Raw genomic sequence first — 16990 nt, 5'->3', positions numbered from 1 at the left:
TATGATCTTATAGTCTGTGCTGAGCAGCAAGACAAGGTCACCAGTTAGAGATTTGGCAGAGATCCCCCTTCACCGGCAGTAGAGACTGTATTGTCTGCGACACAAAAGGGGCATCTCACCGGTCCTTATGGCTTCTGCCAGGACCTTGGTGAAATGAGGTCCAAGCATCTCCAAGACAAAACTGGAAAAACTGCACAGTCAGCTTGTCTAGCCCAGGCACTTTTCCACAGGATATGAGACAGAGGGCTTCAGAGAGCTCGGCCAGAGTCAATGATAACTCAAGCCCCTCCCTTCCACCATCACTGAACGGGGAGAGTCGCTGCCATAAGACACTGTATGCATTCGGCTGGATGGACACTGAAGAGGAAAAGTCTACGTAGAACCTCCAGGCTCTGCCCTGGATGCTCTTCAGGTATGTCAGAGGGAGACTGTCCTCTGCCAGTAAGCAGGTGACAGGTGACATGAACCTGCCTCAACAACCAACATGCCAGCTGGCTTCAGCCTCTGAAGTGGTATGGGTTTCTTGCAGGAAGCTCACAGAATACATTTCCTTCCATAAAAAAGGAGAGCACCTGGAACCTGTGAAACCCATCCCTACAACCATCGACATTAAGCGTACCTATCTTTAAAGCCAATGATAGTCAGGAGTTTAACCTGTGCTTCCAAAAGTGCTCAGGATGCTGAACCCTGAGTAGCCTTGTTGGCTCACAACAGATGGTAAAACTTCCGGGCACATATATGGTAAAGACTCCTGGAGTTTCCCATCCTGTGATTTGCCCTCATATATTCCGTGAGAGAGAGGAGAATTAGTCAGGCATCCTTCCACCTCTTGAAGGCCAACTGCACTTTCATATTTCTTTGCCTGAAAAGGGTACTTTCCAGGAGCTCAGCTAGTTCCTGGGTGGGGATGCCACGGGTCAAGGGGCCCACTGACTCCACCGTGCTGTGAGACGTGTGAGCAAGTGGTCTCTTTAAGTCAGAGATTGCTGATCCAAAGAGGAAATTTGCAATATTGAGGGATATTGACAATCTTGAAAGGAGTTTAGTGATCACTGAGCAGGCCCTGGCTGGGACTGGTGGTGCAGATGGTGGCGCTGTGAATGAATTGCAGTTAGGTGGCTGTGTAACAGTTAGAAGGGGAAGAAGGGCAAAGAGGAAGAGTCAGGCCAGTTCTGAGCTGACCCATCCCAATAGATTTGCCATATTGAGTGAAGATATTAGGAGTGTCAGTGCAGCAATGGCAAGGCTGGGGGAGACTGATTCCTCTAGCAGCCAGAGGAATATTTCCTCCAGCATAGAGGGGACTCAGGATACTTAAAGACCAAGAAATATTGTGGTGGTAAGGGACTCAATTATTAGGAAGGTACATAGGGCAATTTGTTGCCATGACCGCATGATCCAAACAGTTTGTTGTCTCCCAGTCCCATGTTCAGCACATTGTGGATCAGGTAGACAGATTGTGTGGAGGGGCTGGGACTGACCCAGTGGTCTTGTACACGTTGGCACCAAGGACAAAGTTAGAGAAAGATGGAGGGTCCTAAAAAAAAATTTCAGGAATCTAGGCCAAAAGCTTAAGGCAAGAACCTACAAGGTAGTATTTTCTGAAATACTACTAGTGCCATGCGCTACCCCAGGGAGACATTCGGAGATTAGGGAGGTTAATGCATGGCTAAAAATTGGTGTAGGAAGGCTGATTTGGTGTTCTTACAACAATGGAGAATGTTAAAAAGGTTGGAGGAGATTTTAAACTAGGATGGAGGGGGGAGGAACAAGAAACTGATAACAAATTAAATAGTTAAAACCAGAGACAGAACATAAAACACAGACAAAGCTCAGTTTTTAGCACATCCAGTGAGACTCATACACGGTACAGTGCCTAAATATATATGTATAAATATCTAATAAGTAAAATGGTCTTTTAGTTTGACATTTTTGGCCAAAATTGTTGTAAGCCCCTGAGCCAACGCCAAGGCAGACCACATATCAGGGGTCCCTAACGCTAATATAAATTCTTAATAACCTGTGTAATAACAGGAAGAATGATTTATAGTAAATCTGTCAATATTAGTTGCAAAGTTCTAAGTCTGACTGAAGCTTTTATTAACCTGTACATTACCAGGAAAAGCACTCTGTATTAGAGATGTCACAGCCAAACTGCAAGCAGGCGAGTTCCCCTGAGTGGAAGATGCTATGGAGTGAGCCCATAACCATTTAAATGTGGGAGGGGGTGAGCTTCAATTAGGAAGGAGGTTGCCACCCTCCAATCAGCCATGACTAGCTGGACAAGAATTGTAAAACATACTGGACACCTAACAAGCTCCTATTGAACATCCAAAATGACCACAACATATATATAAGCATATGAGTGTCACAGAGGAGTGCCACTGAGACTTAGAACTTTGCAAGTGTTTCGTGTGATTGGCTGTATATTAGTTGTCTGTTTTTTGTGAGTGCTGGAAGTATGCCCGCAAAGCGTGGGAAGAGTGATGCTGGTGGGAGTGGGAGTGCTACTCGTGCGAGTACGCGTCGGAGTGAACGTACTGTTCAGGGGAGTGATGTTGCTGGTGCACCGAGTGGTGTTGCTGGGAGTGGGAGTGCTGTTGCTGGGAGTGGGAGTGTTGTTGCTGGGAGTGGGAGTGCTGTTGCTGGGAGTGGGAGTGCTGTTGCTGTGAGTGGGAGTGTTGTTGCTGGGAGTGGGAGTGCTGTTGCTGGGAGTGGGAGTGCTGTTGCTGGGAGTGGGAGTGCTGTTGCTAGGAGTGGGAGTGCTGGTGCTAGGAGTGGGAGTGCTGGTGCTAGGAGTGGCATACAGTGTAAGGAGAAGATTCACAAATTGTGGGCCAAAGCCGAACGTCGAAGGGTCTGCATGAGGTATCGATGATCCACCCTGTCAAACACCTTCTCCTGATCTAAGGACAGGAAGACGAGTGACAGACCAGTCCTCTGCGCATAGTGCAGCAAGTCCCAGAACGGAAAGATATTATCATGAATGGTCCGGTTCGGGACAGTATATGACTGGTTCAGGCGAATCACCTCTGCCAGCATGAATTTAAGCCTCAGTGAGAGAACTTTGGATATGATCTTATAGTCTGTGCTGAGCAGCAAGACAAGGTCACCAGTTAGAGATTTGGCAGAGATCCCCCTTCACCGGCAGTAGAGACTGTATTGTCTGCGACACAAAAGGGGCATCTCACCGGTCCTTATGGCTTCTGCCAGGACCTTGGTGAAATGAGGTCCAAGCATCTCCAAGACAAAACTGGAAAAACTGCACAGTCAGCTTGTCTAGCCCAGGCACTTTTCCACAGGATATGAGACAGAGGGCTTCAGAGAGCTCGGCCAGAGTCAATGATAACTCAAGCCCCTCCCTTCCACCATCACTGAACGGGGAGAGTCGCTGCCATAAGACACTGTATGCATTCGGCTGGATGGACACTGAAGAGGAAAAGTCTACGTAGAACCTCCAGGCTCTGCCCTGGATGCTCTTCAGGTATGTCAGAGGGAGACTGTCCTCTGCCAGTAAGCAGGTGACAGGTGACATGAACCTGCCTCAACAACCAACATGCCAGCTGGCTTCAGCCTCTGAAGTGGTATGGGTTTCTTGCAGGAAGCTCACAGAATACATTTCCTTCCATAAAAAAGGAGAGCACCTGGAACCTGTGAAACCCATCCCTACAACCATCGACATTAAGCGTACCTATCTTTAAAGCCAATGATAGTCAGGAGTTTAACCTGTGCTTCCAAAAGTGCTCAGGATGCTGAACCCTGAGTAGCCTTGTTGGCTCACAACAGATGGTAAAACTTCCGGGCACATATATGGTAAAGACTCCTGGAGTTTCCCATCCTGTGATTTGCCCTCATATATTCCGTGAGAGAGAGGAGAATTAGTCAGGCATCCTTCCACCTCTTGAAGGCCAACTGCACTTTCATATTTCTTTGCCTGAAAAGGGTACTTTCCAGGAGCTCAGCTAGTTCCTGGGTGGGGATGCCACGGGTCAAGGGGCCCACTGACTCCACCGTGCTGTGAGACGTGTGAGCAAGTGGTCTCTTTAAGTCAGAGATTGCTGATCCAAAGAGGAAATTTGCAATATTGAGGGATATTGACAATCTTGAAAGGAGTTTAGTGATCACTGAGCAGGCCCTGGCTGGGACTGGTGGTGCAGATGGTGGCGCTGTGAATGAATTGCAGTTAGGTGGCTGTGTAACAGTTAGAAGGGGAAGAAGGGCAAAGAGGAAGAGTCAGGCCAGTTCTGAGCTGACCCATCCCAATAGATTTGCCATATTGAGTGAAGATATTAGGAGTGTCAGTGCAGCAATGGCAAGGCTGGGGGAGACTGATTCCTCTAGCAGCCAGAGGAATATTTCCTCCAGCATAGAGGGGACTCAGGATACTTAAAGACCAAGAAATATTGTGGTGGTAAGGGACTCAATTATTAGGAAGGTACATAGGGCAATCTGTTGCCATGACCGCATGATCCAAACAGTTTGTTGTCTCCCAGTCCCATGTTCAGCACATTGTGGATCAGGTAGACAGATTGTGTGGAGGGGCTGGGACTGACCCAGTGGTCTTGTACACGTTGGCACCAATGACAAAGTTAGAGAAAGATGGAGGGTCCTAAAAAATTTTTTCAGGAATCTAGGCCAAAAGCTTAAGGCAAGAACCTACAAGGTAGTATTTTCTGAAATACTACTAGTGCCATGCGCTACCCCAGGGAGACATTCGGAGATTAGGGAGGTTAATGCATGGCTAAAAATTGGTGTAGGAAGGCTGATTTGGTGTTCTTACAACAATGGAGAATGTTAAAAAGGTTGGAGGAGATTTTAAACTAGGATGGAGGGGGGAGGAACAAGAAACTGATAACAAATTAAATAGTTAAAACCAGAGACAGAACATAAAACACAGACAAAGCTCAGTTTTTAGCACATCCAGTGAGACTCATACACGGTACAGTGCCTAAATATATATGTATAAATATCTAATAAGTAAAATGGTCTTTTAGTTTGACATTTTTGGCCAAAATTGTTGTAAGCCCCTGAGCCAACGCCAAGGCAGACCACATATCAGGGGTCCCTAACGCTAATATAAATTCTTAATAACCTGTGTAATAACAGGAAGAATGATTTATAGTAAATCTGTCAATATTAGTTGCAAAGTTCTAAGTCTGACTGAAGCTTTTATTAACCTGTACATTACCAGGAAAAGCACTCTGTATTAGAGATGTCACAGCCAAACTGCAAGCAGGCGAGTTCCCCTGAGTGGAAGATGCTATGGAGTGAGCCCATAACCATTTAAATGTGGGAGGGGGTGAGCTTCAATTAGGAAGGAGGTTGCCACCCTCCAATCAGCCATGACTAGCTGGACAAGAATTGTAAAACATACTGGACACCTAACAAGCTCCTATTGAACCCCCAAAATGACCACAACATATATATAAGCATATGAGTGTCACAGAGGAGTGCCACTGAGACTTAGAACTTTGCAACTAATATTGACAGATTTACTATAAATCATTCTTCCTGTTATTACACAGGTTATTAAGAATTTATATTAGCGTTAGGGACCTCTGATATGTGGTCTGCCTTGGCGTTGGCTCAGGGGCTTACAACAATTTTGGCCAAAAATGTCAAACTAAAAGACCATTTTACTTATTAGATATTTATACATATATATTTAGGCACTGTACCGTGTATGAGTCTCACTGGATGTGCTAAAAACTGAGCTTTGTCTGTGTTTTATGTTCTGTCTCTGGTTTTAAGTATATATTGCCATGCTCAGTGGCACTCCTCTGTGACACTCATATACTTATATATATGTTGTGGTCATTTTGGGGGTTCAATAGGAACAAATTAAATAGAATAGATACTGCTGAGGAAATAGTAAGGGGTCATGGAGGTAGAATGGGGGCAAGTGGGAGTTTGTCAAGCACCGAGACACAGATAATACAGATGATACTAGAAACTTTTAAAGACTAAGGGCCTCATGCAGTAAGCGTCGATTAAGTGAAATCGGCAAGTTTACCGATTAGTCATGTTAATGGCGATTTTTCCTCTCCGTATGCAGTAAGTGCCGAATACATTCAAAATGAACCCGAAAACAAATCCGCCCACTCTCACGATGATTATCCGATCACACACAGGTGTATCGGCGTGCGTGGCGGGGTGCTGATAGGTTGCCCAATCACAAATCTTGCTGAATCAGGCGAAACAAGCATGTATTGGATTGTGCGCCATATTTAAAGGCAACGTGTACTGCTAATCATTCTCTGTGTTGTTGGGAGTGAGAGAGAGAGAGAGACGCACAGAGCTGGCTGATTGAACATTTGCATATTGACGGAGAGACTTGTTGTGTATTGGGTGAGCTTTGTCCATTGTTGTTTTGTTTACATCTTTGTCTTGTTTTATATGTGGAAGTGTTTCGTGTGATTGGCTGTATATTAGTTGTCTGTTTTTTGTGAGTGCTGGAAGTATGCCCGCAAAGCGTGGGAAGAGTGATGCTGGTGGGAGTGGGAGTGCTACTCGTGCGAGTACGCGTCGGAGTGAACGTACTGTTCAGGGGAGTGATGTTGCTGGTGCACCGAGTGGTGTTGCTGGGAGTGGGAGTGCTGTTGCTGGGAGTGGGAGTGTTGTTGCTGGGAGTGGGAGTGCTGTTGCTGGGAGTGGGAGTGCTGTTGCTGTGAGTGGGAGTGTTGTTGCTGGGAGTGGGAGAGCTGTTGCTGGGAGTGGGAGTGCTGTTGCTGGGAGTGGGAGTGCTGTTGCTAGGAGTGGGAGTGCTGGTGCTAGGAGTGGGAGTGCTGGTGCTAGGAGTGGGAGTGCTGGTGCTGTGAGTGCTGCTGGTGGCGCAGTTGCTGATGGGGTGGATGGTGGTGGCGTGCTTGCTGGTGGGCAGCTTTTGGAGGCTCTTCCATTGGAAGAAGGAGAGTCCAGTCAGCACCAGCCAAGCTCTGACCCTAAACCTGCTCGGAAGAAACGTGTGGAGAAGCCACGTAATCCTCGCTTCAATGACCAGGAAAATACAGCTCTTGTCACTGGCATTCTGGAGCACTATGACAGTATCTATGGACATTTACTAGGTAAGTGTACCTTTACATTTATTATTCAAATACATGTGATCCTAGGTCATCTGAGTTTTGTTCATATGCAAATATGGGTTCAGAATATCTTTCTATGTTAATTAGTCTGGAAACACAGCTTTTTATCATGCCTTACAAGGACAACTAAACACAGGCGGTCAATTTGCCATAACTGCATACAATATGAATGCAACCTTGCTTACATGTATAGGTTTAGTAGTGAATGCTCATGTGCTTCACATATTACACATAAAACAGCATGTTTGCTATCTCTTGGAACAGCTAGCAGTGTAGGAAACTGGTGCTTCTATTATTAATCATTTACCTCATATATTTTATATGTTTTTCAAGGGCGGACAAGTTCAGCAAGCAGAAAAGAAATGTGGGACACAATAGTCATTGGTGTCAATGCGTGTGGGAATCATGTGAGGGACAAGCGGAATTGTCACAAGAGATTTGATGATATTAGGTCCAAATTGAAAAAGAAAATACAACACCAACGCGTGCATGCTACTGGCACTGGAGGTGGGCCGACACCACAACGTCTCATATTAAGTCCATTGGAGGAGCTGCTTCAGGCAAAATTACTTCCCGTCGTCGTGGAAGGCTTACCTGGTGACCGTGATATAGGAATTTACCCCTCACAATTTCCACCAGGTGAGAAATATTACTGTACTAGGCGTGTCGTTGCTTACAGTTATTTTGCATAGTTACACTGCTTTTTATACTGTCTTCACAATATAAGCATACCTGCATCTATATATGTATATGTCTGATTCTGTATATATATATATCTCAAAATAGACATATATGTTGTAGTCCTACTAAAAGCAGTAACTAATATAGCACGTGCCATTGCGTGCTCATTTACATGTGAATTCCCAAAATGCATTGCTGCAGTGGAAGCAATTGATGGTGGGCGAAGATGGGGAACAACAGGGTAGTACACATGTGTAACACATGTTAATGAGAAATTATTACTAGCTACAGGTACAGAACAGAAATATGTATAATATTATTGTGTATTTTATTTATTTTACTCCGACAAACATGACATTACTGCCTATTTTAAGCATGCATCAAATATATTGCATGCAACGGCCTACAAACATCACTTGCACTAACACATCTATAGTTGTTTATGAAAAGGTCCATTTTTGCTTTAACTCATATACAGACAGCATAATGAGGCACACGTATCATATTTTATGTCATTGTTTTTATAACTTAAAAACTGCACACGACTATTTAGCTCATCTACCATTGTGTTAAAGCAGCTGCAATTAATATCTCATCACAGCATACACTTCAACAGAGGGGGTGGGGTTCAGCACACACACTAATTACAGCCTCATTTTAGGGTCAACTTAGTTCACACCATTTTCACCTGTTTCAAGTAATTGAAAGGTGTGGCTGATTAGGCTTTTTGGGGAAGGGAATACCGTTCTTACAACCTGACTAGCACAACTGAAGTTAATCACACTCATTTGAAAGCTTCACTTTAGCTACTAAATGCCCCAACAACTCATTACTTATCAAACCGTACGTCACACATTAGTTCACTCATATCTATAGTTGAACTACTACTATCAACGACACATTATCACACACTGCATGTGTTGTCTTGTTTAGTCACAGCCACATTCATGTGTGCCACATCTTATATTAATGTACCACACATATCCTCTACCAAAAACAACACTTTGTGCAATATGACCACCTTCATGATAACCATTGTGAATGGTCATCTCATGATAGTTATGTACATTATGATACTGATATCACTACACAACATATGATTTTTATGTTCAAATTTAATCTATTTATCCTCACGCATTACTGCAGGAACATAGTATGTTTTATGTTAGGGAACTCAAAAGTTCTAAGTACACAGGCATGTACATTGTTATTACAACTATTTATGTTCACTTTCACACACACATTTTGGGTTAAGGAAATGATGCTGTTAGGTACTCATAAATACAGAACATACAATAACTGTTTGTTCAATATTTACACATGTAAATGTAAAACTTATGTTATTGTTATATATAGTTGCCCCTGAAGGACATGTGTCACCTGAGACTGAACAAGTGTCTTCACCTGGGTCAGCCAGCTCAACACACCTAGAAGGTGAGTGTATCAGTTGGTGGCCATATAATATGTGCTCTTCTATATGTTATGTTGTCATGTTCATTATTTGTTTTGCACATCTTCTTTAAATAGGATTACTTAGTGTCAGTGAAAATGAAGTGTAAGGCAACTTGTATTGTGTTAGTGATGTTAACTATCATGTAGGAGTTGTGAGTTTACAGCAAGTTTTCATTCACTCATATTTCATACTGAGTCCAAACATTATTCTTAAGTCAAGGTAGTTTTTAATGTGAGGTTATAAAACGTATGGAAACATGTTAGTTGTTACTTATGACACAGTACAATTACATAGTAACACAGCAGAGATTAACATGCCATTTAATAATGTGTACATTTATTTGTAGAACATGATGAAGAGGATTTTGATGATGATGATGATGATGATGATGATGCCGCCGCCGCCGCCATAGACACACAAATACAAGCAAGTGACCATGAAGAGGTTCCAATTGAAACTGTTTTACCGCCAAAACGTCCAGCAAATACCACATATGATGCAATTGTAGCTTCTGAAGGAAAAATTGTGGAAGCAGAAAATCGTCGCCATTCTGACCTGATGACAGTGCTGGAAAGGATGATTGCACTGCAGGAAGAAACAGTTTCACAATTGGCACATCTCCACAGAGTCTTCATTGAAGTGCCTAAACAGTTGCAAAAAATCAACACCTCATTCGAAGCATTAGTTGTTCAGCAAACACAAGCTAATTACTGGAGAATGACTAATGTACCACAATTCAACACCTCACAGGCAGGATCTGTTCATGCAGGTCATTTTTCACCACATTCATCTGATATTCATTCACCAGGCCCAAATGTTACCGGTCAAGTAGCAGACATTGCTGTGCAGGTTCCTGATGACATCCTACCGCTGCCATCTGTACAAATTCAGCAGCAGACACCTACAAAGGAGGCGACAAAAACAAAACAAGACACACATGAAACAGACCAACCATCACTTGTGCAGTGTCTACCAACTTGCTCACATGTGTCAGTGGGCACAAGCCCTGTCCGTGAACAGTCACTACCCAAAAGCCCTGTAGGTGAGTCACTGCCCAAAAGCCCTGTAGGTGAATCGCTGCCCAAAAGCCCTGTAGGTGAATCGCTGCCCAAAAGCCCTGTAGGTGAATCACTGCCCAAAAGCCCTGTAGGTGAGTCACTGGCCACAAGCCCTGTAGGTGAGTCACTGGCCACAAGCCCTGTAGGTGAACAGTCACTACCCAAAAGCCCTGTAGGTGAGTCACTGCCCAAAAGCCCTGTAGGTGAATCACTGCCCAAAAGCCCTGTAGGTGAGTCACTGGCCACAAGCCCTGCCCGTGAAGTGCCAGAGGCCACTCAAAGTGGCTCTGTTGTGCCTAAAGTTGGTGGCAAAAGAAAAAGGAAAATTCAAGAGACAACAAGCAGGCCTGTTACTCGCTCGCAAAAGGAACAAAAAAAATAAATTTTATAATTCACAAAATATGTCTTTGGCCTTGTTTTGTTGACTTCAGATTATCTAATTACTATTGTATGTATGCTGAAGACTGTGTTGTTTCCAAACTTTCAAGTATGTTCTTGTACACGTGAAGTTTTGGAAATGTTAACACTCCTAATTAATGAATAGTGTTATAAATATTTATGTTTTAATCGTCTGTTCAGTAATGGTCCACCAGGAGCCAGTTGCTAAGTTTAGACAAGCTGCCATTGACTTTGCAGCAAAACATTGCATTTGGGTGTGTTAATTGATGTAATCATTGCATGTGCATATTATTTTCATGCTATTATAAAAGCACCTATTTAACTGCAAACATCTTTCTTGTACGTGTACAGCAGGATTTTGTGTTAAATATTACTTACCTTTGGTGGCCATTGTAATGTTGTCCTTTAATCATTTATGTGTTCTTGTTTCAAGAACATCTCTGAATTGATACTAATATATATGTAGTATGTATTGATATATGCACACACACACACACACAGACACACACTGTGTGTGTGTGTGTGTGTGTGTGTGTGTATATATAGTACTATCTAAACTGGTATAGATGTATTTACAAAAAACATACACTTCATGCTTCCTTGTGAAAACACACTATTTCAATAATACAGGCCTAATGTTTGTCAACTATACTAAGTGTGAGCCTGTAACATTATTGGGTGCAAACAAATGTTTATTACTTAATTCACTCATGTTTATCACCATTTAAATAGGTTTCATACAAGGCCTACTTACTGCCATCAATATGTTGTGTGTACTCCTGCAATATAAAAAAAAAGAAAAAAGATACATTATATATATATATATATATATATATATATATATATATATATATATATATATATACATATACATATATACACACACACACACACACACACTATACATATAGTACAATATACACTTTATATATATATATTTTTTTTTAAGAGAGAGATATATTTATATATATATAGATACACACGTATTTAAACTCATGCAGACAGGTAGTTAACCAGACTTTCAAATACACACAGAAATGTATGTGGGAAAAAAACATTTCATTTTGCAGGTGTGTGTATTTACTATTATGGCTGTCTAAGCACTATTTTCACACAGTGCTCTTTGTTATTTTTCTAGAAAACTCAATGTTACTGAAATAAGTGTAGGAATGTTTTCACAAACAAGATAAAAAAATGATACATGTTTTTCCCACATTCGCCTATCACTAACCACAAAACTTAAACCAATTAAAAGGACACATCCAATTGGCGTTTGAAATAAGGAGTAAAAGTAGTTACTTTTGTTGACCTTGAAAACGAAACACAGGAATTTGTTAGCCATTGAGCAGAATCATTTTGATGAGCAAAGAAGACAGAACTGCACACATCTTTTGTGCTACTCTGACATGGCTGATGAATTCGTTAACAATATGAATCCCCTCTTAGGTTATAAGTACATGGTTTCAGAAGCAATTTTAAACAGTCGCGGACACAAAGCAAGCACACGCCAAATCTATGATTTGATTCGAGCTAAATATCCTTATTACCAAGACCGTAGGCATGCGCGGAATTTTAATTCCTCAATAAGATTCTCTTTATCAACTAATGACTTTTTTGAACGTGTGCAGGATAAGCTAGAACACACCTATGGTTTCTGGAAGATTGCAAAGGAAAAGCATTTTACCCTGAAAGAGGGCACATATATTGTTGTGAAAGGCATATTTATTCCTAATGCCAATAGCAATGGATCCGCTACTACTGTTCCGTGTGAATCGATACCTACTGCAATATCTGCACCCTCCATTCCTGAAACCCACATTGTACAACAACAAAAGTACTATGATTATGTACCAAGCCTTTCAGCTGAAAATGCATTGGAATGGGAACCAGAAGAAATGAACCTACCTCCCGACCAATTGTTTGAAGAAAGCAGTGGCGATTCCTATGAGCGCTTCATGGAGGAGATGTGTGTCATACTGGATTCAGCGGGTGGGCCAAGCGTGGATGAAAATGCCTTGCATTTCTGGAGCGACCAGTTGCAGCCAGACGAACAGTTAATTCTAGAATAATGGTAAATATAACAACCGTTATGCGTTGACTGTGCGTTTAAATGTTTTTTTTTTTTGTTTTTTTTTTAACCACCATTTTCCCTTTCAATGCGTGGATACAGCGTAACATTGCAGACTGCATAACATGTAGCGATCACAAAGAAATTGTTGCCGAATACAATATAGTATAACCTGAAAGAGTAGTACACATTGCTGACGGAATAAATATACGTACTTTCCTATCCCTTTAACCATATTAGCAACATTTTAACATAACTCTAACACATACCTGTTTTGTTATCATGCAACATTTAAAAGCGGGTCCACCACGTATGACGTGGGACCCTTGTCATGGCCCAAGGCGTCCTTAAAAAGGATTACGGATGTAAGTCCCGCCCCCAAGCGACGTGCGCGCCTCAAAGCCTATTGGCTGTCATGTTTTGTTATAGTAACGGTAACTACAGTGTGTCATGTGTGCGGCTCAGTGTTTGTAGCGTCAACTGGGCGTTAGCCGAATGTTAATTGAGTGGGAGGAGTGTTAGCGTGCGTTTCACGCTGGTTTAACATGACGTCACACGTATTGCATTTGCGCATTGTGTTATCGGCCGTCCTTTCTGTCCAAACACGTCTGTTTAAAAAGAATACAGATGTACTCGTTTAGAACGAATGTAGTTTCGTATTCATTGTATTTGAAATAAAGATTTTATGTTTAATGGTATTTTCAAGATGTATTGAACGCACAACGTACGCTTTGTTTTGCGCATGCGCTAACAGTTAGTGCAGCCAAGCCTGAAGTGCGTGCGCACACTAAGATGTGCGCGCACATTTTTCAGTATACAGGCAACGTTCACATCATATACATAGTTATGCCTGCTACAAATTTAAAGAAACATTACATACTGATGTACACTTGTACTTCTAACATATAAGTGAGTGACGTGTGTATGTACACAATCATATAGAGCTGTGTAATGCGTTGTCACGGATACATATATAGTAAGGTGCCATATTTGACCATCATGTGTTTGCTGTATTTCAGAGATGTCGGGGAAGATACAATCGGATCAATGTATGATTTCAGAAGAGTCTACCTTTATATGAGATGATTGTGAGGAGGAGCCACCGACTACTATACTACATATGGAACTAATTTTATATTACTTGCAGCGCTTATTAACAAACAATTAAAAATGTGATACCCTTATGCCTATATTGCATAAGCACTTAATTAACATAATGATGTTGCAAAATAGTGCCTCATGAATTTTTATTGAGTGTTCTTTAATGACTACTATCATTTTATGGCATGGTGTGTTTTATATATAACAACCATTCCCACTCTGCTAACACATTTGTGAATTCTATTGTGTAATGGAACGTATGACTGTCGAAACTATGTAACAATAATAATAAGAATAATAATAATATGAGCATGTTCATGTATAGCGCTGCTAGTTGTACACAGCGCTTTACAGACACATTTTTCAGGCTGAGGTCCCTGGCCCGTGGAACTTACAATTTATTTTTTGCCGCCTGAGGCACAGGGAGATAAAGTGACTTGCCCAAGGTCACAAGGACCCGACACCGGGAATTGAACCAGACTCCCCTGCTTCAAACTCTCAGTGCCAGTGTGTGTCTTTACTCACTGAGCCACTCCTTCTCCCAATGTAAAGGACACTTACAACCAACTAGCCATTTATTGTTAAAAATCTCTTGTTACATGGGTATGTTGATAAAATGGTTTGGGACTGTAGCAAATAATGTTATTGGCCAGATGTTGTGGTCCCCTACAATGCATGATGTTCTGATTATGACATCAACATCATGTAATGAAGTACGTTTCTGTGTATATTTCATTAACCTAACTAACTATAGTTTACTGTGTTTATTAAACGTTCTAAAAATACATAGTATAGTCAATATGATGATATAAGCTACCATAATAAAGCTGGTGTTATCATTTGTCGGTGTTATACATGGATCCTACACAAATTGATACAGACACAAACAGTTGTGTTACAAAGTGTGTCTATGCTAATGTGCACGTGATTGACGTTACAATTGTGAGAATACTTGATAATTAACATCATGATAATGATGAAGTGACGTGATTTATATTCCAAAAATATTACCAACATTGTCATATTGGTAAATTATAAATGCTAAATGACAGTAACATTAGCGACAAATTTGTCTTCTCTGTTAACAGTTTAACACTTGGTACATGTAGGACACATCCACACACGTGTGACTTATACATACACATGTCACAAATTTAAATTAATGTTGACTATTAATTCCTAGCATTACAAAACACCAACATTGCTAAATATAAGATGTAGTACGCATTGTTGTGATTACAGGCATTCATGCATGGAGTGTTATGATCAGTCAATTTCATCCGTGATGAATGATCTCCCGTAAGTAAACAAATAAGTACAGTTATCCCCTTTTCTCCAAACACCTCTATATTACATTAATGGAATTTATAAGGAAACATACATAAAATGTGATGAAATGGGAGTAATCATTTTCTAATACAATGCACATGAAAGCTCAAGAGTAGCTAAATGCATATACATGATACAGAAAGTACATATATGTTACATTTGTGTTTAAACCAATATGTTGGGTTTTGACTTCAAATAATTATAGGAAGATTGATGTAGGCACATCTTATGAGAGATGTCAGCAAATATACATACCATGATCAGTCATACTGGAGATATACCTATAATGCAAAGGAACAATATATAAATTGCAAACATTGACATGCCATCTTCAGTACTTTAAACAACACAGCAAAGTGTGTATTTGGTGTTGAATGTGCAACACCATGTATATTTAATGACATTCAAAATGTAAATCAGCCTGGTGTACACATCATATGGATGTACATGTTACACTGCACCAATAACATTGTATGTAAGCATACTAGAAGCATGAATGAGTATGGGCATAATATGTGTATTGTGTTAGCATAAGGAACAACACAATGCTAAAATATTAGTGCTTTGTTACCCCAGTTGTATTCACATACACACAACTAAAGTAAAATTGAAGAGGGATTATATAACCTGTGCAACAATAACATACCGGTGCCACATCCCTTTGTGCACACAGCAGAGAGAAGAAAGGTGTGCAACCCATATTCATCTGTGTCCTACCAGAAGGGTATATAAAAAAACATTATTGTTAAGATAACATAATGTAAGTATAAAAGTAGAACTTGGAACATATATGTTTTTACTTACAAGAAAAAAATGAATTGATGAGATTCTGGCGTGTCTGGCCACCACTGGCTGTTTGTTCATTTTCAGCAGCTACATGGGTGGGATGCTCGTCTACCAAAGGCTCAGCTAGGTCTGACTGTACATTGTGCCTCAGTGCAACATTGTGCAAAATGCAACAGGCAAGGATAATATCAGACACTTTTTGAGGCTTGTATAGAAGAGCCCCACCAGTTCTGTCCAGACACCTAAATCTGGTCTTGAGTAGGCCAAATGTCCTCTCTATAACAGATCTTGTAGATATATGGGCTGCATTGTACCTGTCCTCTGCTTCAGTTTGAGGGTTTAGCACCGGAGTCAAGAGCCACGGCCTAATTCCGTATCCTGAGTCACCTATAATGAATGGAGCACACATAAGCTGACATTAGTGATCAAATTGTACAATGCCAACATTCCTAAATAAAAGTGTGTTTTGAGTTAGAACATGTAAATGTGTACTCACCCAGCAGCCAACCATGTTCAAAATGTCCCTCTTCGAACGCATGGAAGACTGAAGAGTTCCTCAGGATAGAGGAATCGTGACTGGAACCAGGGAATTTGGGTACCACATGCATTATCCTCATCGTCGCATCACATACCACCTGTACATTGAGTGAATGGTAGTGCTTACGATTGCGGTACACATGCTCACTCTGACTAGGTGCAATCAAAGCAACATGTGTGCAATCGATTGCACCCAGCACACATGGTATCCCTGCTATATTATAAAAGCCAGTCCTGACTTCCAGCCACTCTGTCGCCTCTGTAGGAAAATGAATATAATTCCTAGCGCGTCTATTGAGTGCATAAAGAAACTGGGTCAAGGCCCGCGAGAATGTAGATTGCGAGACCCCGCCCACTATGCCCACAGTTGTCTGGTATGACGCGGAAGCAAGATAATGTAATGAGCACAGCATTTTAACAAGCCCAGGGACTGCACGACCTCTGGCTGTGAAAAAATCTAAATCTCCCCTTTACTCCTGATAAAGAGCTAAGATTG

At 41.4% G+C, this 16990-nt stretch overlaps 1 protein-coding gene across 1 annotated transcript; it reads left to right on the top strand.

Moving 5' to 3' along the window:
• Nucleotides 1-3533: 3533 nt before the first annotated feature.
• On the top strand, nt 3534-10656 carry LOC142490738 (uncharacterized). The gene is made up of 3 exons (XM_075593155.1): nt 3534-3687; nt 9120-9197; nt 9563-10656. Exons 1-3 carry the CDS (start codon nt 3534-3536, stop codon nt 10654-10656), a joined length of 1326 nt encoding a protein of 441 aa, XP_075449270.1.
• Nucleotides 10657-16990: the final 6334 nt, after the last annotated feature.

Source organism: Ascaphus truei, chromosome 3, assembly GCF_040206685.1.
Source record: "Ascaphus truei isolate aAscTru1 chromosome 3, aAscTru1.hap1, whole genome shotgun sequence".
NCBI classification, from domain to species: Eukaryota; Metazoa; Chordata; class Amphibia; order Anura; family Ascaphidae; genus Ascaphus; species Ascaphus truei.
This window is presented reverse-complemented; position numbering and strand designations above follow the sequence as displayed.

Coding starts and splice junctions, on each gene's coding strand:
- LOC142490738 (XM_075593155.1), top strand. CDS start 3,534: ATGAACCTGCCTCAACAACCAACATGCCAGCTGGCTTCAGCCTCTGAA. Junction 3,688..9,119: donor TACAACCATCGACATTAAGC/GTACCTATCTTT, acceptor TGTTATATATAG/TTGCCCCTGAAGGACATGTG. Junction 9,198..9,562: donor CAGCTCAACACACCTAGAAG/GTGAGTGTATCA, acceptor ATTTATTTGTAG/AACATGATGAAGAGGATTTT.